Genomic DNA, 26,722 nt, shown 5'->3' with positions numbered 1-26,722 from the left:
TGTGTGAGGTAGATGCCAAGAAGTGCTGCTGAGTGCTGTGTGAGAGTCAGAGCAAAGAGAAAAAGTGCTGTGTATATGTGAGTGAGAGTCCCTTGGTCTGTATGTAGGGTGGCTATGTGAAGTGGTGGGAGCTGATAAGAGGTGCAGCACTTTACCTTGTCTCTTACTGACAACATTCATGGCCCATTTTTAGGCCATGGCAAGTGCACATGTGCAAAGGTGTGTATTTACATATATGTGTGTGCTAGTGTGTGGCATGGTTTTTGAATGTTCGCTATCCAAGCAGGGTGTTTTCTAGTCATGAGACAAGTGGAAAATGTCCATCTGCAAAATGTGAGGGTCCCAAATTAAGTTTTGTCATGTATTACAGAAAGCCAAGAGTGTGCAGATTTCATTATAAACAATGATTTGTTGTTTTACTGAAGACTTAACCCTTAACTTCTGATGTTAAGATGGAACTTTAACTCTTGGCCTCTCACAGCACATATTAAAACCCCCTGATGTTACACTACCACAACCCGCCTGCATCTAACTTAGCAGTGGAATACGTTGTCGCTCTCACCAGCTTGAGGTCCCATGGGAATAGCACAGATCCAATACACAATTGGAAAGAAACACACTTAATTCCAATTTGAAAACAAAGCAACACAACTTTTGTCTTCCTGAAAAGATTTTTTTTTTCCAGTAAGAAGAGTTTCTTTGGATACCATTTACCTGGTTTGGTTCACTACCAATTGCAGTAAAAGAATAGAGAAGGCCACACTATCAAAAAACAAAGGATAGGAACCAAAAGGATGAACACAAACTGATGTGTTCACAACACCTTGTACAGCACACCACCACATGGACCAAGATAAATTGTAAGACCACATGACCATTACACGATCACAATACCAATGTAAAGGAGGATCGGGGGATGGGGGTTTGAACCAAAGAGAGAGAGAGAGAGAGAAACAAAAAGAGAGGAAAGCTGGAAAAGGAAGGATTAAGAGGAATAAATGTATGGAAAGAAACTGTGATAAGGAATGGTAGTGGAGAGGTGACACAATGTTCACAAGACGATGAAAGGAGAATCAGGAACACAGGGTGAGAGAGGTGAAAGAAAGGTGAAAAAAGACCTTGGGAGGAAGCGGCAGGCTTAGCGGTTGCTTTGCGTGCTCGCTTAAGGACACCACCATCATCATCATCATCATCCCCATGTAAGCAGCTGAGGGCATTCAACTGGTTTACTATCTCTGTAAACGACAGGGCCATACAGGAAGGGAGGAAGGAAGAATAGCAGTGAACAAGGCAAAATAACAACTCATAGAGAGTATCCTCACACACACACTCAAACACCATTTAATAACACATAGATGAACGTCTAAAGAATTTTTTTTCAATAAGCTTTCACAGCTGAGGTTTCTAGCTGGTTACCTTGGTAGGCAGAACATCTCACACTCACACACAACTGACAAACACATACATACTCAAATACACAAAGAATATACACACAAAATATATATTCATATAGATGTACAATACATCCTTTTCAGGTGTAATATATTCTCTTCTCATTATTTACATACTGTATGTAAAAGGTAAAAAGAGAACATATGTTTTGCAGGGTACGCGTTGGTTACTCCCGTGTTAGTATTGCTGGCTTGTTGGATAGGTAGCATCCAGGGGAGGAATATGATTGTGGGGAGTTTTGGCAGCTTGGCCAGGCCTTTGATTCAGAGACACACGCTAGTGAAGCATCGCTGTAGGCGCTCAATGCATATACATATAAATGAGACAAAGAGCAGGGAAGGGAAAAGAAAGGAGAGAAAGCATGAAGCTTAACATGAAGAGATGGCGCTTTGAAAAGTTGGATTAAGCAAAGCAGGAAGCATCAGGACCCATACATTAGGCCACAGAAAGAATCCTCAACATGTATGTATGGAAGGAGGCAAGCCACCATCAGTCGTCATCTGGTCCACCAACACAGGAAGAAAGCAGGGAAACAAGGGGTAATGGGGATAGGGGGGAAGTAAAGCCTAAGCAATAGAAGATAACCTGAGGCTGACAAAACACTGTAAATGAAACTCATGAATTTACAGATTCTCACTTCTTATGTATGCAAGCATGCACACGCACACACCCACTCACAGAAGCATAAACTTAGAAAAGCAAAAGAAATCAAGAAAGAAGCAAAGTTGATGCCCCACTGAAGCCTTAGTCCTGCTTATTCTGGTCTGGGAGTTTCAGGAGGGTTGGACGTAGTCAGTTTGGAAAGATGGCAAAATTTACTAAGACATTTTGAGCATTTTACTGGTCAAGTTGATTTGCTAGCTGCCAATATAGCTGGTATGACAGGCTGACTTACCATTAATGGAGAAAAAGTGATCACTGAAAATTGTGTTTGCTGACCATCAGTGAGAATATTACTGTGCTAACATCTTATGACAGATTCCAGCAAAAAAACATACATCTGTCAAAAGAATAAAAAGTGCTTTGTGCCAGTTCTCACCTGTGATCTTGGCAGCCTTCTCCTCCTGGTTAACCCTGTTCTCCTCGTCCTCCTCATTCTCCTCCTCAAAGTCGTCCAGGTTGCCGATGTCAGCCTGCTTCATGCTCATCAGGCTGGCCAGGCTTTGCATGTCCTCATCACTGGGCCATAAAAAAGAAACACATACATATAATACACATATACTGGTTTAAAAAGCAAGACCACTCTTAAAAAGACTGAAGCACACAGGCCTGTACATTTTTATCATGATGGCACACCCTAAATAGATTAACTACCAGAGATAAAAAAGGAGAGAAAAGACATAATCCATAAATGGATGAATGAAAATACAATGCAGATGTATTCAACACGCCTGCTATAAGACAGAGGAACACACACAAATCAACCCACAGCTTTCACAAACACAGCTGCCAACAGCTAGATCACATATAAGGATTATCGTAGCTCTCCATCCTTCTCTTTCTGTCTATACCTCTTTCACCACTCATTCATTCCTTCACTTCAGACCTCCATCTCTACACTTTACTGTCATAATCACCTAAGATTTCAACTTCACTCTTTTTGTCTCTATCCCTACTCAACCTCTTTCACTCTTTCCCATCCACCCATTGTCTCTTATTTTTCCCCCTCTACCACTTTATTCACAGATGCATCAACTTCTACAGTATTCCTTGTATTTTATGTAGTCTTGTGTACCCCCCCCAGTCCCTCGATACCACCCCTCCATCATAATCAATGTATTCTCCTCTCTGTTCTTTGTGTTTGGTGTTTCCCAGGCCCAGAGGCTCATTTGAACTGGTGTGATTGAGTTTGTTTGTGTGGTTGACATCATTCCCCGAAGGGTTAACAAGGGTTACGCGCCATCGACCCGCCGCCCGCGCCACAACAAAGGCCTTGTTGCTCTGCTCTCACTCAGTTTGTGTGTGTGTGTGTGTGTGTGTGTGTGTGTGTGTGTGTGTGTGTGTGTGTGCCTGTGTTTAAATGAAAGTTGCTGCTATCAAATTAGAATGAATAACAAACGGCAAACACCGTGGTGGAGAGTGTGTGTCCTCAAATGAAAGTTGGTGGTATCAAAGAGGAAAATGTAAGAATGAATGGGAAGCTGCAAGCACTGTGTGTGTGTGTGTGTGTGTGTCTGTAAATTAAACTTTGTGCAATCAAAGACTGTAAGATTGCGTGTGTACATACATTATGTGTGTGTATATTATTATGCATTTTTACTACAAGCGTACACATTCAGTAGAACAATAGAAGTACCCAGACAGATTAACTTGCTGCGATTCCTTACAGAGATGAGGACATCACATCTGATATAATTCTAAAAGACTTCAAAGCAATCAAAACTTCAATACTAGCATTTTTAAAACTTCACTGGTTAGAACTGACATGAAAAAGAGCTGAGAGAGACGCGTCTTTAAACTGACCCAGAGCCCTCCCTCCAACAAAAAGTGCAACAGAGAAGTGAGGGAGCAACGATTTCAGGAGGCGCGACCTCGTGGCTACATAGTGTGTGACGTGGAGGGACAGGGGACACGGGGGAGACTGACCAGGGATTGGCATTGACAGCGACGTATAGCTTGTAGTCAGAGCTAACCAGCCATAAGCAGCTTCTGTCAGACTCTTCTTTTCTCCGCTGAAAAGACAGGGAGACTGGTGGAGCTTTGACTGTCTGACTGTAAAGCACAGTTACTGTCTGGGTACCTGTGTTGTACCTGGAATAGCGGCTCTACTATGAGAGGCTCTCTGGTGTGAGTGTGTCTGTAGTCATAGCCCTGCGGTTTGTTGGGGTTAACGTTACTGTTAGTCAGCCCTAAATATTTTGTTAAGCTCTAAATATAGCACAGATATGTGTTCTGTTTTTGGTGCTTCTCAGGCTTGCTAACGCTACCATCAACTATGTGTGAGAGGCAAAAAACTGGGGTTACAGTTAGCCAGTGTTCTGCTATTTATACTTTATTTAAATAAGACAAGAATCTGAACCAGGATTTGTTAAAAACCATAATCAATAAACGGGGTAGGAACCAGAATTCAAATTGTTAAAATCTAAACGATACCCCAACTCTACTTAGGAAAGGTGTTACATGAGAAGACTTACGTGGCCTTTCCCTCACGGAGGAAGATGCAGGAGAGGGAGAACTGCAGCGTGGCCGACACCACCTTCTTCGACAGGGGCTTGAACTTGAGTTTGACATCTGTCTGTGTGGGCATCGGACTGGCGTACTGTTTCATGTTTATACTGCTGGTGGCCAAGGCCTTCCTCCGTCCTGATGGAGACTCCTGGAAAAGGAGAGAAAGATAACGCACATTCAGGCACGTTACTCAATTGACAGTGCATAGCATTGACACTGCAGTGATCAGATGGAAAACAAAGAGAAAAGGAAGGAAAGAGGCATTTTATTCACTGTTTTACATCCTCCTGTGGGGAACAAGTATTATAAGGTTCAGTAATGTGCAGAATGCACAAATAATCTTAACACAAGGTCCAGAAGGTGAAGCAGAATCATTCTTTTCATCATTACGAATGACTGGTGATTGCATCCCAACAACATTCAGATAAATAAAGGTGTTTCTGGTCACTGTTGGTTGGTAAATCCAGAACCAGCTAAAATCGGTGCCCTCCTGCGTTCCTCATTGTGAATTTGCTTATGAAATCCTTCCTGGTATTTCCTATCAAAGGTCCATGCTGAAGCCATTTTTGCTGTACTTCTTGTCAGAGATGTGCTCTGGGCCAGAGGCTAGCAGTCAAATTGGAATTTGGGAATATGCCACAGACCAGGTGATAAGAGTTATAGAATCAGTGACAGGGGCCTGTGTGTGTGTGTGTGTGTACATGCATGCAAGCCGCTCACCAGAGGACAGTGTATGAAAAATAACAACTGCCGGAAAGCCTTGTCACTGACTGCTAGATATGGAAACTAAACAGTTGGGGATGATCCAGCCTTTTGTCACCCCCCCCCCCCCACCTCCCTCCAACAAAAACTGATGGGTTTTGTCTGCTGCTGGTCTGGCTATGGAAGCACCACGCTGTCAGTGAACAGCAGACTGGTTCACCTCCTTGCTGTGTTGATACCACTGACATACCATGTCCTTCTTTTCTGTTTTTACAGATTCTGTTTTTGTGATGGGAAACTGCCACATTTTCCTGGTTAACTGAAACGTGTTCATTTGCACGATGCGACGTTAAAGCACACATGTCCCTTCACAGGCCATGTGAAATGAAAGCCGCAGGCAGTGGTAACACACATACTCTCTCTTTAAATCTGTCGCTTGCTCTCCATTTTTTGTCTCTATTTCACTGCATGGATGTCTAAAAACAGCACATATAACTGTAAACACACCTACACACACACACACACACTTGTGTTTTTATACCACAGCAAAATACCTTCTTGTCGAAGCTGTGAAGCGAGCCCCGAGGATTCATCCTGTCATGCGCACAATGCCGAACAAAGCACAGCAGCTAGCTCTCTTTCATACAAAACCAGGTTGAGAGCACATATGCATATACACATACACTGTGACATGTACGGTAGATAAAGCGATACAAGCTCTTTACGTTGCCCGTTTCCTGATGTCTTCACACACAAAAACACACACACATCTCCGAAGCTTTGGCTCTGTGGGGAAAACTCAATCTCAGCCTTATCGCTGAGGACCGCAGGGTACTCATTCTCTCTCTCACACACACACAGACTTGATATCAGTACAGTGGTAAAGCTATTGGTAATATAGTGAGAAACTATGTAAGCTTCAAACAGGGACCAGAAATCTGTGGGCCAGCCAACACGTACCAACATAGCGTGTAACCACACTGATTTTTCTATCAATATGAAACAACCGGTAGATTAACTGATTGAATAACGGATTTATAAACACATTCAAAGTATCTATTCAATTCTGTTTTCATTCTTTTTAGTGAGCATTACAGGCTGAGGAGCTCATGCAGTTGGCCTGTGGGAGCAACAGGGTCAAAAGCAGTCTCGTCAATGAAAGGCTGATGATGTGAATCCCAGACACGCTCAGGAAATTATGTTAGGCAACAGACGTCTTCCCTTCCTCAGGAGCTACTTTCCAAGTGCATTTGGACATGACATAAAACCTAAAATTGCTGTGGCACAGATGATCAGAATCTGCTTCCCTAATCTCTATCCCTCTGTTTCTATCCTGCCTTTCCATCCTTCCATCACCTACCGACCTCCCACCATACATCCCATCTAACCCTCCTATCCTTCCATCTCTCTCCAGCTTCGCCTCCTCTTCCCCACCTCGCTCCTTGCTCAGACCAATAATTAAATAAAAAAAACTACAGAAGAAACCAACCGACTGACTAGCGAGGCCACTTGACATTTCGTGCTGACATTTGAGCCTCGTCGCTTTGGCTGGGAAACATAATGACATATCATCGCCCCACCACCAATCCCAACTTGTCCAAAGAGCAGCCCATCAGGAGAAGAGGAAGATGGGGAAAAGAACTCTCCCTTCTCCACCTCTTATCTCTCTGCAGATTACACCCTGGCTATTATACTAAGCTAATAGTGCATGTAGATGCGTTATGAATGAATTTGCCAAATGCACCAAACACTTAAGAAGAGGGGATTTAGCAAAAGAGAGGATGGGGAGGCAAAGGGGGAGAGGGGTCTTGAAAAATAGGAAATACTTAAGGATATGCAAATACCCCGGCACAAGAATGGAAGAACCGTTTCAACAGATTTGAGTGGGGACAGCAAACAATGGAAATCTGCTCCATTTCCCCGGATGCTGCTTGTCAATCAATGTGTGTGTGCGCATGCGAGTGTGTGTGTGTGTGTGTGTGTGTGTGTGTGTGTGTGTGTGTGTGTGTGTGTGTGTGTGTGTGTGTTTGAGAGAAGTCGAGGGGGGGTAGCCGGGATTAGGGTGACTGGGAGGTTGTGACAATGTGTAAAATGAAAGGGAAGGACAATGCAGAAGTTTAATTTATTACAAAGAGGATACGACTATCAATATGTTCTCTCTTTCTGAGCCCAGAGAATAACTAAATACCTGTGTGTGTGTGTGTGTGTGTGTGTGTGTGTGTGTGTGTGTTTATATAGAGGGAGCACAGCGACAGAGAGAGAAAGAAGGACAGGGAAAGAGAGAGAGGATAGAAAGAAGGAGGGAGGGGTGATGGCTGTATACTGCCCCCTAGCTGCATCCCTGCATCACTGCAGAGTATATTTTAAAACTAACAGTTGGCTCTGACTTGCAGCTTTGTACAACACTCACAAAAAACGGGTCACGTGTGACAAGACACATGGAAGGCAATAAAAAACAAGAGCAATCAAACCTGAAACCTGCCTACAGTTACTCTGCACTGCTGGATTCATTTCATAACTGACGGTGAATGACTTTCATTCAAGAAGGGTGTGTTTGTGTTAGAGTACCAGTCCTGCCCCTCTCCCCTGGTGCCAGCTGGCCCCGGATCGATCCACAGATGCTCCCCTGGTGGGGGGGCAGGGGTCAGGGCAGGAGGGGTGCCCGGGGGTCCTGCTGAATCCCTCTGCCCCAAAATGCCAATGGGACGGGCCGGAGGAAGGAGGGGTAGGGATCCTTTTGTCACTGAGAGATGGATTAATTAGGCTGAGTGCTAAAAGAACCTGGCTTCTTTGTATAGACCTGGTCTGACACACACACACACACACACTGACAGTTGGGCAGTGTTAGCACAAAAAAAGTGCACAAAACACACACACACCAATCAGCTAATGGCTTTTTTTTTTTTTTTTTTTTTAAAACACAGGTCTCCAGTCAATTGGTTTCTAATTTGAACAAACATGGTCAATGTTCCATATTGACCCATATAGTACAACTTTTCAAACAATTTGCATATCAACATCATCTATTCTTAGGGTTGATCATGTTCCCAAACTTCTGGTGAGACCTGCAAAGGTACAACTCCATATTTTGATCTTGACGATTTGTGACAACTTTCTTGTTCTGTTGCGGTCCTCCCATCGTTGCCAACATGAACGGTACAACCGATTTGTCAATAACAAATAGAGCCACACAGAGTTGATGTGTGGGGATGTTTAGTATGTTGTTGAGGAAGACAGAAAACACATGGCTCTGGTATCACAACGATGATGATAAAGTGATGAATCACTGGTTCCACATCAAGCAGATGATTATCTGACTTAAGCCTGCTGCCACAAAACAAAACAATCCTAAACTGGAGGAAAGGGACAACCTGAGGTCAGTTACACTACAGACAACATCAAGGCTGCATAAGACGTTGTATTTTGCAATTAATTGTTACACCATGGTAGTTTATTTTATGGGTTACTAAATTTGATAGCAATCAAAGTATATAAAATTTTTTTTAAAATAAATTTGATTCCCCCCCCAAAAGTTTGATGCATCAGGCACCACAGGAAGCTTGCCAAGGGTACCGAATGTGCTTGGTCCAGCCCTGAGTTTGTCGTCGTCCGCGGGACTATGGACAATGGATCAGAAACAACAGATAATCTAAATCTAAGTTTCTAAATTATAACATATTCCACTGTTTTTCTTTCCTTCTATCTATCCTTTTCTTTCTATCGTTATTAAATGTGTTAATTGTAAAGCTATGCGCAACAAAACCTCAACCTCAAATCGGACGATATGGACATAGGGGCTACAAATATTCCACTCCACCCAAAACTGTACACAGGCCTTTGTAATTTGCATTCACATGATTCAGAAAAAAATAAAGCCAAACTCAATTTACCCTATAGAATAACCCTGAGGTAGCACCGATTAGCCCTCCGCCCCAACACCCAAAATCAGCTGGCTCTGGTTGAATTCAGCAGTCAGCAGATTGGAGGTGGGGGGGTGCAGTGCTATTCCTCTCGCCTCAAGGTCACAGTTATTGGAAATGGAGACATCCAATGTGCTCACATCTCTCTTTGAATCCGCACACAATGGAGTGATTCCTCTGTGTCAATTTGGCCTCCCCTGATAACTGATAAGGAAGGCCTTTTTACATACCACCTATGAATACCGCACTATAGGCGTTATAGACACACACACACACACTCAGATTAAGACCAATTTATTCATCTGCTATTATATGTGAGGATTTATTTTTTTTCCCCAAGCAGTGTGTATGTGTGTGTATTTTTAAAGGCAACAATGGACATAAAAGGCATGCAATACTATCACTGAGGTTATGTGAATTACAATAACAATGGTCTTAATAATGGAATGAACTGTGCAAATGGCTTTCATGTGTATTGTCACATGGACACACACAGTCTCTCTCTCACACACCGACAAACGAGTAGAAAAAAGGACCACAGGATTTCTCTTCACTAGAACCACCTTGTGGATCAGATTCAACTTAAACCCCCCAAAATGGAAACATCTTTCGCTGACCACCACCTCGTCCCCAGGGGCGTGAACAACAAAAAAACGACAAGGTTGACAAACAGTCAAGGGGGAAGTGAGTGAAGAGAGTGAGAGAAGAGCGATTAGTCACAACAAGAGCAGGATTAGTTTGTTTTAAAGGAAAAGATAGCAGATTACCGCACAGTGTGTGTGCCGCAGTTTTGGCTGAATACAGTTTAGAATGACACTGAGCTCCAGACATGGAGTCCTTTTTGTATAACACTAAGAAACTGGATATGGGACAGACTGCCAGGTAGAGGAAAGATCAGGGAGGACTACACTCAGGAGGCAAGAGGAGCAGACTCATTGGTGATGGCGGGGTAAACAGTCACAAACAACCACTGCGCACAAACAAGTGAACACAAAAACTCACAAATCTCATGGAGGCTTAATGAAGAAGACCTAAAGACAGGATTTGTCATGCTTGGTGTCCTTGAGAAAGAACTACCCATATACTAGCTCAAGAGTAGCCATTTGGTAGCTGAGCCTGACCTCTGACCTAATTGTGGGCCACATAAAAACACTTTTTCTTTGATCAAAGGAGTTGTATACTTTGATTAAAAGACACATTTTCAACTGAATGCAGGATGTTTCCAGCATTTACATAACAATAACACGTTTTGTACTAAATTAACAAAACACTGCAGTGCCACCTTGCAACAGAGAGGATAGTTGCTAAAACTCACTCAAACAAGAAACAAACGGCAATGGCAATCCCTGTTATTATGAGAAATGGCATCACATTGTAAAACTAGTGAATTTAATTTATGTCAACTGATTTCTTACAGTAACAGATGATATCTCTTGCTTCTGAAGCCAATATTTTGTGGTTGTCAGGCAGGAGACTCCAGTTCACACACATACTGATAATCAGAGAAAACATACCCAAGTGTTTGTGTGTAAAAGAGAGAAAAGAGAGGGAGGGGGTTAGAGAGAGAGAGAAAGAGAGAGCAAGGGAAAGACAGAAAAAGAGAGGAATGCCTTTAATGCAGGGTTGCCTCTGATGGCCGCAGATGAAAGGAGGAGAGTCACAAACCAACCAGCCCTTAAAAGGTCTAATCCTGACTGGGAGAGGAGACTGTTTTATTGGTGACTAATCTCTTGCTAGCTTGCAACACCAAGCCAAGCGCACACAGAAATACACTAAAGAACTGCAATATTCCAGGAGGTTCAACAACATTAATGAAACCTCCAGATATAAAAGCTATCATCTCTACACCAAACAGCCTGAGCACAAGTCAGCAGACTGAAGGATATTCACTCTAACCATAAGAAAACATCTACTGGCTTCCTTCATACTCCCTGACCTTCCCAACGAGGTCACACTTGACTTGAGTGTATGTTTATGTCATTACTATGTGCTCTGTTTGAGCATATATTTCTGACAGGTTGTAGAGATGCACCTGACACACACTTAATACTGACTGCATTGCTGCAGCTACATTGGACATTTACATTAAATCCCATGTTAAGACTGAAACAGGGGGTGCGGGTAAAGCAAGATTTAAGTATACTGAAATGAATATATTAACAGGAGACCCTGAAAAGCAATTTTTCCGCATGGACATGAAACAAATTGACATTGTTAAACCTCTGAGATCTAAGCTATGATCACTCATAGCTAACAATTTTACTATCAATTAATATGTTGGTTTGCTGTTGGATCAATCGCTTAATGAAAAAAATTCAAAAATATGGTGATCACAATTTTCAAGAGCCCAAGGTGAAGCCAAAGACACTCAATTAACAGTAATATAAAATGCAGCAGATCCTCAATATTGAGAAGCTGGAACCTGCAAATATTTGACATATGTGTTTGATAACTGACAAACAATTCAGTGATTATCATATTAATTTCCTGTGGATCGACTAATCGGCTAATCATTTCAACAGTAATCGCTCCACTGAAATCTGCCATTGTCATTGAGCGTTTCTAATTAGTCTGCATCGTAATTCATAACCAGCAAAAATGCTTAGATGGACCCCAAGCCAGTATCTCATATCCTCTCTTTCTCCCTTCACTTCTGCCCCTCCCACCCTGCCTCCCTCTCTCTCTCGTCTTATCAGTGTGTCCAGGGTGCCCTCCTCTCTTCGACTCTCCGGGTCTTTCTTTTGGGTGGCCCTCAGTGCCCCACACACACTCAGACCCAGAGCATGCACTTCAGACAGGGGGCTAATGGGAAAATAAATTACCAGCAGGCAAAAGCCCTGGCTCTGCACTTCTGCTGGAGAGAGAGAGAAAGGGACACGGGGGGTTTGGAAAGAAGGGGGTGGTCAAGAAATGGAAAGAGAGAAGGGTAGAGAGGGAATACGAAAATGAAAGACAGAGAGGTGGATGGCAAGGAGACTGATGGAGAAAAAAAGTAGAGAGAAGCGAAAAGATGGAAGAAATGAGGGAGAAGGGGAGATGGAGAAAGAAAGACAGAGCCAAGAGGGGGAGGGAGGGAGGGAGGGAGAGAGATAGGTCGACAGGATTATAGCAGGAGTTCATCCCTGGTCTATGAAGTGCCTGCTCATCACTTTTCCCACCATTTCACCATCTCTGGCCATCGTAGAGGCCTAAAATGGCCAATAACATCATCACACACACACACATAGCCACTGAGCCAATACCCCCAGCTACTGTATCTGGGATTGATTACTGCTCCTGCATGAAGCAGCCGTTCAGATATCAGGACGGCAGATTCACCACGGTGGCGGACTTCGGTGGAGGTCTGTGTATCCAGCAAAATCTGTGTCCGTGTGTGCACGTATAAAGTTGGACAGATTTGAGTACATGAAAGATGTTGGAGTGGTTGTATATATGCGAGTGTGTGTATGTGAATGAAAAATTCTTATTAAGCATCTGTTTTAATTTCAAGGTAGGATAAAACCTCTGGACAGTTACTGACGTGCAACTAAAATAATGATGAATTTCCATGAAACGGTATTATGATGGCTGTGTGGTGATACACCTCCCATCTTGTTTTAGCATCACTACCAGATAACAGAAGTAGATGCTAAGAAGCTCAAGGGTTTGGTTGATAAAATATCCTCCTGCACCTACTGGAACTTCTATATTTCAGAGATATCAAACGATGATTTCCAGGTAAAGACAACACAAGGACTTTCTTGGGAATCAGAACCTCCGCATCCACTCAATTCTCACTTTAAAGATCTGTTTGTTCTAGCTGTTTTAGGCAGGCTGCTGAGATCTGACAGAGCTATGATAGGGCCCTAATCCAGAGCAAAGCTGATTTGCGTAAGGGGGAGGGAGGTTAAGATGGCCTGTGACAAGAAACAATTGCCCCAAGTGAGAGTCTGCCTCTCTCCCACCCTGCTCCATGACAAAGGTGTACTCTCCATGCTAAGTGACAAATCTGGGGAGACAAAGAGCATTAGCAGGGTGATGCTCTGCTTCAGTGCCTCTGATTGTGGCCAACTCAAAGAGAATCTAATATGGATTTTAAAAAGAGGAGAGGGAGAGATTAGAATGAAAGAGAAACAATGAACACCTTCTACCAAGGGGGAATTAGTGGAGGGATTGGATAAGGAGCTGGTGTGCCTTAGTGTGTGTGCATGTGTGTGTGAGTGTGCATGGGTGAGCGCTTGTTCTTTGAAATTCCTTTTCCATGAAAGAACAATAGGGCTCCCCAATTCTGTTTATGTGCATCTACATGTGAGACACACTCGCAAACAGCTCCTTCTCATATCTAAATGTGTACATTGTGGATGAGCCATTTAGTCTATGATCTTTTTCTGAGTGACTTAGAGGGTGAAACAAACCTTTAATTTTCAGATTCATAGATGACTCATAACCAATAAGCATTAAGTGGTGCAAAGGTCACAAAGGTCACCATAGTGCCTCCACAGGCATTGTACTCCAGTCAACACATGGGTTGCCTTAAGACATTTAAAAAGAGAAGCTAAATACAATGCAAATGTCGCAGATTTATCTCTAATAATGTATTGTTTCACCTTTGCTTAAAGGAAAGTGACACACCCGATATGAGCACCTCTCTCGGGCAGCAATGTGTGCTTCACTACAACTCAACACCCATGGGTGTACTACGCCTTTACTGCAAGTCACCTCAAATTCCTGACCCCATCCTCTCTGGGTGCGGTACTCCGAGTACAGATTTATATCCCAAACAGAGACAGAGACATGTTTGGGGATCAGTCTAACTGTCAGTGGCTGGCTTAGCACTGGCATCAGAGCACATCACAAGACTCTATTCATTGCCACTTAGCAGAACAGTCGCCTCAGTTTGCCAGTAGCTCTGTGTGTGTGTGTGTGTGTGTGTGTGTGTGTGTGTGTGTGTGTGTGTGTGTGTGTGTGTGTGTGTGTGTGTGTGTGTGTGTGTGTGTGTGTGTGTTCACTCCCTAAAATGCTCATACACAAACACACATTTGCACGTACTCACTGTGAGCGGATCTTGAGGAGATAATGTCAAACGAGTCACCTTACACACAAGTTTAACCTAAGTTCATCACAAAACTCTTGCATATTCTTTCGCCAGCATCACCCACACACACACACACATACACCCCGCACGTATCTACCGAGCGGACGACCCGCCCACGCAGGCCCAGCGGGTCAAGCTTGTGGATAAACAGGGGGATTTGCAGAGGGCAGTGTTTTGCGGGCCACACAGGCCTGTCTCCATCGCGAGCAGCCATCTTAAGTCGCACAGAGGAAAAATAAATAACCGGGAGCTGGAGATAATAACTGTTCCGCTGTCGTCGTCCAATTGCATCTCACGTTGCACAAGAACTGTCTTGCCACCCATCATCGACACGTAAGACATGACACCAAAAACAATGAGGATGAAGACTGGGACGAAGAGACTGATCAGAACCGGCCGAGGGGGGGGGGGGGGGGGGGGGGGCAGGTGACAGGATGTGAAGCCATGAAGTGAGAGAGGACGACCTCAGAGATGACTGATAACAGAGGGTGTGGCAACCAATAACGTATGACTAAGAGCCTCCTATGAGATATCAGGACAGTAGCTCTTCTCTTTTTTATTTAATTTAAAAATGACAGACAGACACAGACAGACATGGACAGTGGAAAATGGCAACATAACAAGAAAGAAATAATGGTTCAATAAATGACTGAAGACCACAGGAGCTTGTATGTCAATGTTTGTCAAAGTTTAAACAAATTCCACAAATAATATAAGCTCAAGACTTGATTTTTTTTATTATTAATGTTCTGCAACTTCAGGGGCTGCAGGTGAGCAATGGATGTGTAGTTGCACATCAGTAGCATCTCAGAATCTCAGCCTTCCTTACTATTTTGTCTCACCTCCTCGTCTTATCTCCCAGCCTCTCCTCCCCCGTTCACTTCACTGTTGCTGGTTCAAGGCTCACTTTACACCAACCCCCCCAAAAAACCTGATACAGTAGACACCTCTGCTGAACCTTGCCAGCATGTGTGTTTGTAGGTGAATGTGTGTGTGGATTTTTAAATGCTTAGGTGTGTGAGTCAGTGCGCGTCTTCTGGGTCAGCTTGGGGACAGGAGGCAGTAACAGGAGGAGGAGGAGGAGGTACAGCTTGTTTTCTAGACTGGCACAAGCCTGCACACAGTGAGCCGGCAGCCCCTGCAGGGCCCGGACAGGCTTGGCCTAAAATCAAACCACCGACATCGACATTATGTGTCATGTGGCATAAACCTCTTGGATACCAGCATGCCCACGATTTGCTGTTTTAAACCTCATGTATCAGGTAGGTCTTACCTAGAAAAGGGCTATTTCCCATTTGGTATACATAAAATAACTGGTCGGTTAGCATGAGCAGCGACAACCACCACAGCTAAACAGACAAGGAAAAGGGGACACCTACGGGGACACAAACGTCATTAAAATATTACCGTAATTAGTTTCATATAAACTTTGTTTGCCTCTTTGTTTAGTTCCTTCACTGGCAGGGATGCGAGTGCACTTACAGACCTGGGTGATTAGATTATATTTGGTTTGCAGTCGACTGTCAGCCGAAAGGTCTTGCCACCTAAACATGATGCATTGTCCCCTCTTGACCAAACAATCACAATATCCCACCTCGTTTTGGCCTCTTACAGCAGCACCCCCCTTTTGTGCATGTGTGTATATTTCACAGTGGCGAGATTCACCATCATCATCATCATCCATTTAAGTTTTGCCAAAATACTGAACACATGGTATGATCCGCAGTTTGTAACATCAACATCTCAAGTCAAAACACACACACACACACACACTCACCCACGCACTAACTCAGGCTGTTAGGTCTATCATGCGAAGGCCACACAGGTGGGAATACGGATGTTTCCCAGGTGACACTTGTGTTTTGATGTTTATTTTGGGGTCAAACGTCACACTGTATGAGGCAAAACAAAAACCTGTTTGGGCTGGTTTAGACTCTGCATGTGTGTGTATGGGCTAGAAATGTATCTATATGTGTCTGTGTATGTGTGTGACAGGGTGCGAGTGTGTGAGATTATATTATACTGTATGTGCACGCCGTGAACCTGTATGTGCCTATGTGTATATATATGACAGAGAGACTGTGTGTATGAGATAGTGTACATATGATTGTGTGTGTGTGTGTGTGTGTGTGTGTGTGTGTGTGTGTGTTTGCTGCAGTGTCTGGTGACATCTGCTGCGTTGTTGGCTGGGAGCGGAGCACAGTGGGCTGCAGGAGCCTCAGACTAAGGAGATGAAAGCCGAGGTCACAACCTGGACCAGTGGGACAAGACACACTCGCTCAAACGACACACACAAATACAAAGTCACACATGCAAACATAAGGACATACACACAGACTGTATGCACATGGCATACACACACGAGAAACATATGTCTCTCACACACACACAGACAGACAGACAGCATGCGAGGGGGGGGGGGGGGCATACAAGAACACAAGGACAAGAGACTAAAGAATAAACACGGCAAAGATAAAACAATTCATATACTAAATATAAAGCTACACACACACACACACACACACACACACACACACAGGAAGAGAAAAAACACAGACGGTATAAAAAGATGACGCAAGCACAGAAGCAAAGCCCCACATCATCAGGGGCAACAGTTTAATCAGTTTAATTAACAAACACATGCATGTATGCATGTAAGCAAAAACACACACACACATAGATAGAAGATATGGTGTGTGTGCCAAGTGATAGTGTGCCAAAAGCTGTAGAGATCAGAGTATGCCTGTGTGTATATGAGTGTGCTAAAAGATACATACAAATAGATTTATTAACGTAATATCGATATATATATATATATATATATATATATGCAGATTGTTTTTTCATTCTGCCAATTCATCTTGCAATTTATCAAAATATCTGAAAATAATTCAAATGTTCCCAGAACTCAGGAAACGTGGTATGTAATTTTTGTTTTGGCTGGCCAACAGTCCAAATCCCAAAGATATTTAATTTATAATGATATAAAATACAGAAACGCAGCAGATTGTCACATTTGAGAAGCTGGTTATCGACTAATTGATTCTATTAATCATACAAATACTCACACACACACACACACATTCTGACACACATGCACACACCAAATAAAGAATAAAAATACACAGTCTCCCAAATGGACACCACCCCACACATGTTCAGACACAGAGACGGTGACACACAAAATACGACACCCGGACAGAGACGTAGTTAGAGACACACACACACCTCATGGTGGTGGTAGCAGTTAGTCAGCAGACCAGCCATGTGATGGGGTGGTGTGGTGTGGATTAGGGGCCAGTAAGCCTATTAGGGCGACAGGAGGGACCACCCGGCCTCCACAGCCACCTACAACCCACTAACACACACACACACACACACACACACACACACATAACTGACACCCAAATACATAGTTCTCCAGACACAGGGGCAGTTTCTCACCAAAGATACCAACACACACATACACACACAGCAAGATACAGATACACAAACAATTGACACTGATTTTTTTGCTGTGAGCTTAATTATGTGGAGTCATTTGCTTTATATTGTTGCAGAATGTGTGTGTGTGTGTGTGTGTGTGTGTGTGTGTGTGTGTGTGTGTGTGTGTGTGTGTGTGTGTGTGTGTGTGTGTGTGTGTGTGTGTGTATGTGTGCGTTCACTTTCTTATTCTGTATGTGCTTCAATGAACAAAAATAATTCATGTTAGCTGCATAGTGGCAGCATTTAGAGTTGTAATAGTTATGTGTGTGCGCTTCTAGTGCATACTTACTGTGTGTTTGTTGGTGTGTGTTTGTGCCCGCGTAGGGAGGGGTCCAGGCATGGGGGGTAATCGCCAGCATCTGTTGCCTCTCCTCAGGGCGATTAATTAGATTAAATTAATTTGAAAAGCGTGTGTGAATGTGTGATCCCATACTAAGAACCCCCCCCTGCCTTCCTAGAGTGACACACACACACACTAATTTACATCCTTCCAGCTTTTAACTGTAAAGAATATATTATTTAAAATTAGCACTGTGAGCACACACAAACAACACGAGCAAACACACACCCTCTTCTTTCTGACACAATAAATTAGGCCTTTTGAGTTCCCAAACTATTTAAGAAATGGGAAACGAGCAAAGGTGAAAACTTTGGAGACACACGCGTGCACACGAGCACAAATTAATCCCAATTTGTCGGCCTCGGCACGGGAGAAACTTTTGGGATTTCATACTTCATACCAGCTTTTGTCACCTTTGCGTGAATAGCCGAGGGCTGAAATAATTGTGTTTTTCTTCCCCGAGGCCCAGTCAGCGCTCACAAGCCACTGGCCTACGTAATGTGTTCCAGACAGAGGGAGGGGAGGGGGGCAGTGCACACACCATGGCTATGGGTACAATACAGAGAGAGAGGGTGTGTGTGTGTGTGTGTGTGTGTGTGTGTGTGTGTGTGTGTGTGTGTGTGTGTGTGTGTGTGTGTATAAGGGAGTGTGTGTAAAGGTGATGGAGGTAGGTCGGCCTGTGTGTGTGAGTGGTTGGGTGTCATGGTTTTTCACTGTGTGCGCGGTGAAATTGTGAGTGTGTGTGTGTGTCAGTATGTGACAATATGAGTGTGCGTTTGTGGGAGGTATGTGGCGTGGAAATGGCCTTAATGGAGTTGGATGTGGTCCACAACAGACAGGACATCATCTCAGAGAGAGGACCGAAAGAGAGAAAGAGATAGAAAGGAGAAGAAAGAAGTAACAACATGGCCGAAGGGGTGACAGAAACATTATCATAAGAGATCATAAAAGAATATACATTACATAGTCAAATATTGGTCTTTATACGCTGTATTAAAGCTGACTGTTCCAAGTATAATGACTTCAAAACGGTCCACACACCCTTTCTTTGGATGTCACATGCAGAGTCTAAACCAGCCCAATATTACATGCAAGTAAAACGAACGATCCAGGAAAGATCAGTATTCACCGGGTTTTTTAACGTGTGTGGGACAAACCGTCTTCTCTTTATGCAGCAGGAAAACAGTAAACATACACAATAATTGCATTAAGGTTGAAAGTATTAAAAGAGGTGTTTAAAAGCCATGAGTCCAAGTGGCAATTCCAGAACCGATTTTCAAAATGTGGAAAAGTGCAGCAGACGGGCTGTCAAAGGGTGTAAGCGCTGATTTGGCAGAGCAGCCATAGATTTGGAAATTTCTTCTTTCCTGAGTGACATTGATGTAATGCAAGTGAAAAAGGTGAAGTATGACTTGGAGGGAAAGAGATGGGGGGGGGGGAGCAGGGAGAGTGGGCCTGGGAGAGTGGGCCTTGGAGTGTGTATCACTGTATATTCAATGTATTCAGACATGATAGGTTCTCACATTAAATACAACAGTCGTGTGTGTGTGTGTGTGTGTGTGTGTGTGTGTGTGTGTGTGTGTTATTTAAATCCTCCCACAAAGCTTTGAAGATGAGGGAAGTTGGTCATCTCCAGCTTTGGTTGATATGCAAACGCAGAGAGAATACACACAGACATGCATACACACTTTAACCCCCCCTCATGCACATACACACACAAAAGAGCCTGTCAGCACAATGCCTTCAAATATAGCCATCCAATCTTTTGACTCTCAATTTGCCCACCTTTTTGATAATACGCGCCTATTTGAAAAAGGGTGAAAGGCAAGGGTAGCATGCAATTTAGAGATACTACTGTGTAGCCATTTTCAGCCCGCCACCTCTCCCTCTCTCTTCTCTTCTTCGCCCTCTCTCTCGCTCTCCATCTTTTGATTATGCGATTCGCCTTGGCAGACGAACAAATAGAGGAGAGAAAAAGGTAGTGTTTGACACTGCCATTTTCAATGACAAAATACAATCTAACCAGGGCCAGTAATTCGACGGGGAGGGATTAGCCTAGTGCGAGGTTGGGCCCCCAGATTAAGACGAAGCCACAGCGCGGGGATCTTGAATTTCATCATCTCCGGCGCTCGGGCACAATGGCGTATTCTTCCCCTTTCTCCTCCACCGTCTGATGAGGGGTCAGGAGAACTCACCTCTCCTCTTCCTCTGTTCCTCCTCCTCCTCAGAGCAGCACCCACTAGCGCATTCATTCATTCCTCCTGACTTTATATTAGCTTAGATACCTGAAAGGTGGGGGTGATGTGTGAGCAAGGGGATCTGAGCTGTCTATACACTCACACATGCAAAGTCAAAATAAAATATGATCAGTATGTTTGGATGAAGTTATACCTTTTGTCACACAAACATCAACACAGGCATAAAAACACATGCAGCTGAACAAAGATACCTTTCCTATTCACACTCACACGCGACATAAGGGGGTGATCCAACAGATTTAACCGTGAATGGGGGTTTTCACAGATCTTAGGGTAGACTGCCCTCTTGTGGTCAATTTGTATACTTCTTTAGTTTCTGCTCATCTACCGTGATAATTGTGAGAAATCAGGAACCAGCAGAACAAGTACAAAATATATAAAATCGTTTAAATCTTTTAAATTAAACTTGCAGAAAGGCTTTTTACAAGTTTCAAGCATGAAACACAACATATTCAGTTCAGTAAATAATATGAATAGTAGCTTTACTGTTATAGCTTATGCCACACTGGGAAATATATGTATATAATGTGAGTTGAGGGTTATTACTTGAGCAGGATGCAATTCAAACCTACCTTCATATGCTTTTCTCTCTGTCACTCAGAGTCTCACATTGGAAATAATAGTGATAGAGATTCAACAGGTCTAAGTTGCAGCAGAGCACCAATCAGTAGCACTTAAGTGCCAAATAAACAGGGAAACAAATGTCTCAGGAGTTGTCTGGCTTTTATATAAAAGCTGCCAGTGCATGTGTACTTTCTTCCTTAAAGTAGCATGCAAATGCAACACTAAAAACCAGGACACACTACAGCAATATCAGGACATGTCCAGACAAATTAGTCCACGAGGATGATGCTTCATGTTGTCTTCAAGTGCAATGATGTGTTAAGAAAAAAATTGTATTACTTTTTTTTAAAAGCTCCTATCTTCCATTAGTAAATCTGTCTCTTGTTTACTAGGGATTTGTTATTACTCTACATTGTTTAGGCATTTAGCATAGTAAGAGAAACTTCCAACAAAGGGGTCAAGACAGTGCGGACAGTACACTCATGACACTAGAATGATAAGTGAAAAGCTAGAAATATGTTTTTTTTTTTTTTAATCAAGATCCACAGGGTTTGAAGGCACAAATTTAAGTCTTTTAATTTATATATATATATATATATATATATATATATATATATATATATATAAAAATAAAGGAGCCAGACTATGTAATTATACAACACCCTAAGAACTATTTTCTAAATAAACAAATACATAAACCTTCAGCCATAAAATCTGATCATTAGTCATCATTGCCCTCCGTCTACATCTGAGTGTGTGAGGGTCTAAGGTTGCCTTCTCCCTCCCTCCCTTGTCTCCTCTGTGGTCTCCATTCCTGCTGTCAGGGAACTGGTGTGGCTTTGATCTTTCTGTCATTAGTCAGGTATGCAGAGACACAGGCAAACCCACAAACTTGTCTTTTTCTCTCCCTTTCTTGCTCTCGTTTTGCTCTCTCCCACGCTCTGGTCAGAGAACACCGGCTGACCTGCTTGTCTTCTCAGCTTTCTATCAAAGAGAGAAAGGTAGAGCAGTTTCTGCTGTCGTTCCCTTTGAGCTTGACGTGTACAGGAAGTGACAGTGGCAAAGCACTCGGCCAGCTCTCTCTTAAAAAAAAAAAAAAGGAGGAGTCTCGGAGGTCTATCCTTGTTGATTACTAGTGATGCCCCCCTCTCTCGACAGTCAAAAAGTTTACACGTCAAAGCTTTGACGACGGATTCACTGAAGATTTATTTGTTCATCTTTGTCACTCTCAAATAGGTATCACCTTTTCTTTCTCTTCACTTCTTACTTTTACAGCAGTTTTGGCAACACGTGTCAAGGCTTGCATTTATCAGAAACATTACACTGGCATAATGTGCAACAGCTCCTTTGAATAAAACACCCTGGAGACTTCATTAGTGATTTCAAACTGGGCTTCTTCAAAAGCTTGACCGACACAAACAAATGTGAGCACCAGACAGAGACATTTGAACACTTCAAGAGCTTGCACTGAAAGGGAGGTCAGGCTGTCCCTGTGATATGTGTCCAGCAAGCACCTGTGACAGCATGAGCACACCCTGTTGAGAATCCCTTCCAGATCAAAAGGTACTGCTCTGTGGCAAATCTTTACCTCTGATCTCGCAGAATCACAGAGCAAAATTATCATCATCAGTTTTATCACTATGTCAATTAGTAGAGTGATTCTGAGATGTCACAGAGTACAAACTGATTATGATACAGGCAATATTTCTTTAAGAGTTTAGGAGACGCTACATCTCAGCACAGCCACAGAAAGCATTAGTCATAAGTTTCTGAATAGCTATTCTACTAAAACAAGAAAGGCCAATGTGTAAGTACAAAGGCCCCATTTGTCCAACATGTCTGTATTACTTGTCAAAGAACTGGCTCCAGCAGAAGTATGGAACACAGGAAATCACTGTTGAACAGCAAGTTTCCTGGCAGACCACGGGTACATGTCGAAATAGGGTGCGTTCGAAATCACATACTATTCATACAAAGTATGGTGTGAAATTGAGTACGCTCCAACTGCATAGTATGTGGACTTTGTGCACTTGAGAAATACCCGGATGTATACTGGATTTGCAAGAATTTCTAAATATACGACATGAGTTTACTGGACATACTCATGACATACTCTGCCCTAAGCTGCATTGCGTCTCTCCAGACTGTGCACTGGCAGTAAAATAATTACAAATGATGGAGAGTGAATGTGAAACAGAACCCAGACCCAGAACGTTCAGGTACAGTTAAGAAAATATTAAATTTAGTGGAAGAAGTTACATTGATTTACATTTGTGATGAATAATTGTCAATTCAAGGGTAGCTGGGGGCCGGTAATGTGATCAATCCAGTCATGCGATGCAGAGAAGACGACACAGCCATGTGACGCAGATAAGACGTATTGCTTGAGTACTTCAATGGGAACAGTCTGCTGGTAATGGTATACTTAGTCATTAATTCAATTCAACTTTATTTATATAGGGCCAAATCATAACAGAAGTTACCTCAGGGTACTTTTCATAGAGAGCAAGTCTAGACCATACACTTTATAATATTAGTAATTGAGTACACAGTACATACTGATTGACTATGTAGTACGCAGTAGATTCGTATGCAATTTCGAACACACCCATACCTGTGTTGAACAGTCATTGTGGTCATGCATATATGTCAACATGCAAATCAGCACTTGTGGTCTGAGGGATGCCATCCACACTAAGAGACACATGTAATAGCACAGCCTGACCACATGGTGGCAGAACCTGTATATGCAATGCAAAGAGGATTTACCTCATCATCACCAGTGATTGTAAATGACAGTCCAGGTGCTTCTGAGCAACACTCTCATCATATGGTACCCTTTCCCAACCATAAGGTTAAAAATAATACAAAATCTAAAATGCAGTGCACTAATACACACAATAACAGAGAATGTCAACGCAATAACAACATTAAAAAGACTGAAGGGACAGAAGGACTAAAACATAATTTAGTACTCACATTTTCAATGACAAACGTCCACTCTTTGTCTTCAAACTCCTCTGCATGGGGGTCCTGAAAGGGCAATGTAAAAAGAAATGCTTAAGTACACAATATACAGTACCTTAGAGCAGGCTGCACCTCGGTAACCTCAGTAAGGTCATTTGATACTGCATCAAAACTACACTACAGAGATAATTATTGACTTATCACGCAACCCGTCTCAAGCAACACTCAATAATTGTGAAAGCAATTTTGAAACAACTCATTTCATTAACTGAAGATTTTCATTTAGACTTACAACACAAAACCTGCAACACGGAAAAGTGACAGCTCACATGTCTCTCTATTCTCGCTCTATTCACCCGTTGACCCAGTTTGTCTGTCCTCCTTCCCTTCTCATACATGTGTCGAATGCTTTGAAATAATTATCAAAATAAACTTTTAATCACACTATAAAACGCTGCAACTGTATTGCATTATACTGACAGGTGTTTCTCTTATTTTGTCTACCCCATTCATATCAAACAGGGTAGGCTAAACAACAGCAACACCTCTCCATATGCAATACAGTTCTACAGCACCACAAACTACAATTACATCCTCCAGAATGACCATAAAGGTGAATCAACACCTCTCATGACCTGAACCTCATAAAGGTTGGATTTACTGCAGGACTCTTATACAGAAATACACTCCCACACTTCCCAGTTTATTATATGCTGGACCGATCTGAAATTATTTTTGTGTGTGTGTCTGTTTTATTGTTTTATTATTGTAAAGTAGACTTCTCTTAATGAGCAATCAAACTTTAAACAGAACAGAAAGGAAACACACATCATGACATGAGAACACGGGAAAATACAAAACTATAGATGTTTCTCTCTCTGTCTGTCTGTCTTTCTGCCAGTCTGGTCCAGTGTGCCTCTCTGTTGATATACTGTCTTACTTGTGTCTCTGTCTCGTCTCTCTCCCTGCCTGTTTAGCTGTGAGGTGATGAGAGGAGACAGTAATGGAGGCAGTGAGACAGCAGGCAGCCCTGTCTTACTGTGCTGGCATAAATGATCTCCGCTGCCCTCCAGGAGCACAGACAGCACATACACACAACCACAAATCACTGCTGGACACACAAAGACATGCTAATCTAGCCTAATCAACCCCTCCTTTCACACACACCCGCTAACACATGCACACTGCATTCCTCTGACTCATTATCAGGAATTAAACACCTTGGGGTTAACTATCAAAATGAAATATTTTAATACATCACTTCGGCCTCTGGTAATATATGAGATGGGCATTTGCTCATACAGTTATTACTTTTTGCCTTTTACAGACAAAATTATGAATCAATACTGAGTATAATTGTTTTGTTGCAGCCCCAGTACTACACGAACACACAAGCAAACACATGCACTGATGGCCTTTTGGTCTGACTGCGCCTGTGACACACCCCAGGAAATCAATATTCCTGCAGTCGAACACAACGCCCACATGGGCACAAACACACACACACACACACAGGAAATCATACAGATGTCTCATCCCTCTGAATCTTAAATCCTCCGTTATTACATAAACTGCTTCCAAAAGCCAATAGAGCATGACATTATCAGCCATCTCAGTTTGTTCTCAGTTTATGGAGTCGTCTGCAGTGTTTTAGTGCTGCTGGTAAACAGAAGCTGTAGGTCAGAGACAGAATACAACATTTTGTTGTTAACAACATTAACAAGGATCTTCATGGATAAAATATTTAAAACATCTGTCCTTATTCAAGCAAACATTTAGCTCTTTTACAGGTCTTGAAAATGCAGATGTGTAATAAAAATTCACAAGCCAAGACGTGCCGAGTGTTTCACTAAGGATTGGCTGGTACCCACTCCGTCTCTGTTACGATTGATTCTGTCTACAGAATGAGCACTCACAACGCTGCCCAGTTAAATTACTGATTCAATTCAGTGTTTTCTTGCTGTCTACAAAGTTCAGCTAAGGCTGCCTGCTGCTGTACATCTCCCTGAGGTACAGGCTGCAGGACTGCTGAGCTCAGCTGTTTTCGCTGCAAAGCTTCAGGCCAGACAGGGCTGTGAGAACATCTGCAAATCACTGTTACCGTTTGCTTTAACCTTCAGTCAACACACTGCAGAAATATCTAAATTGCAAGTTATTAGGTATTAGATTTTCACAGATTTCGACTACTAAAATGGGTAGCAATTTAGTAACCAGCAATTTAGTAACATTATACAGCTATTTTAACAGGATGAGAAGTTCTCTTCATGACTAGTACTGACTTTTATTTGTAAAACTGGTGGAGTGTCCCTTTAAAAATGAGTTTGTGGAGCCCAAACCAGAACTGAAAGGCAGTGGATATTAGATTTATATCAGTCAGGTGGCCACATATTGCTCTGTATTTAAGTAGGAACACCTTAGCTATAACAGCTTTTAGATTACAGACGTGGTGTGATTTGATTTGTGGAATTATCCAACAGATGTGGGCTTTGTGTCTCATTATAAAAACAGCTTTATTACTTCCTCTGGAACAGGAAGTGGAAGTGGGCCCAGAATAGAGAGACACTGTACAGCAGTGCTGAACAAGCATAGGCCTAGAAAACTCCAGTACACATCATAGTCCACTTTTAACTAGCATCACAGTGTGCCTTATGTGTTTTAACAAAGGTCTGGAGATAACAAAGTCTCAGGTTTTTGTCAGGATGACTCCATTAAGTCCCCATGAAGCCTTGTATGAACCCTCTGTATCAAGTGCCTGATTGGGATTCAATACATTGTTGTTATGTATTTGGTA

General features: G+C 42.7%; 1 protein-coding gene across 1 annotated transcript in view; it reads right to left on the bottom strand.

Annotated features, from left to right (window-relative positions):
- Positions 1–26,722, bottom strand: part of ehbp1 (EH domain binding protein 1) — a 133,392-nt gene that overhangs the window by 89,903 nt on the left and 16,767 nt on the right. Inside the window, exons 5-8 of the mRNA XM_070915571.1 lie at positions 23,944–23,997; positions 4,587–4,768; positions 2,492–2,631; positions 1,119–1,235 (exon numbers count right to left, since the gene is read on the bottom strand). Coding sequence (XP_070771672.1) covers positions 1,119–1,235; positions 2,492–2,631; positions 4,587–4,768; positions 23,944–23,997 — 493 coding nt within the window. The remainder of the gene's footprint in view (positions 1–1,118; positions 1,236–2,491; positions 2,632–4,586; positions 4,769–23,943; positions 23,998–26,722) is intronic.

Source organism: Enoplosus armatus, chromosome 12, assembly GCF_043641665.1.
Source record: "Enoplosus armatus isolate fEnoArm2 chromosome 12, fEnoArm2.hap1, whole genome shotgun sequence".
Taxonomy (NCBI): Eukaryota; Metazoa; Chordata; class Actinopteri; order Centrarchiformes; family Enoplosidae; genus Enoplosus; species Enoplosus armatus.
This window is presented reverse-complemented; position numbering and strand designations above follow the sequence as displayed.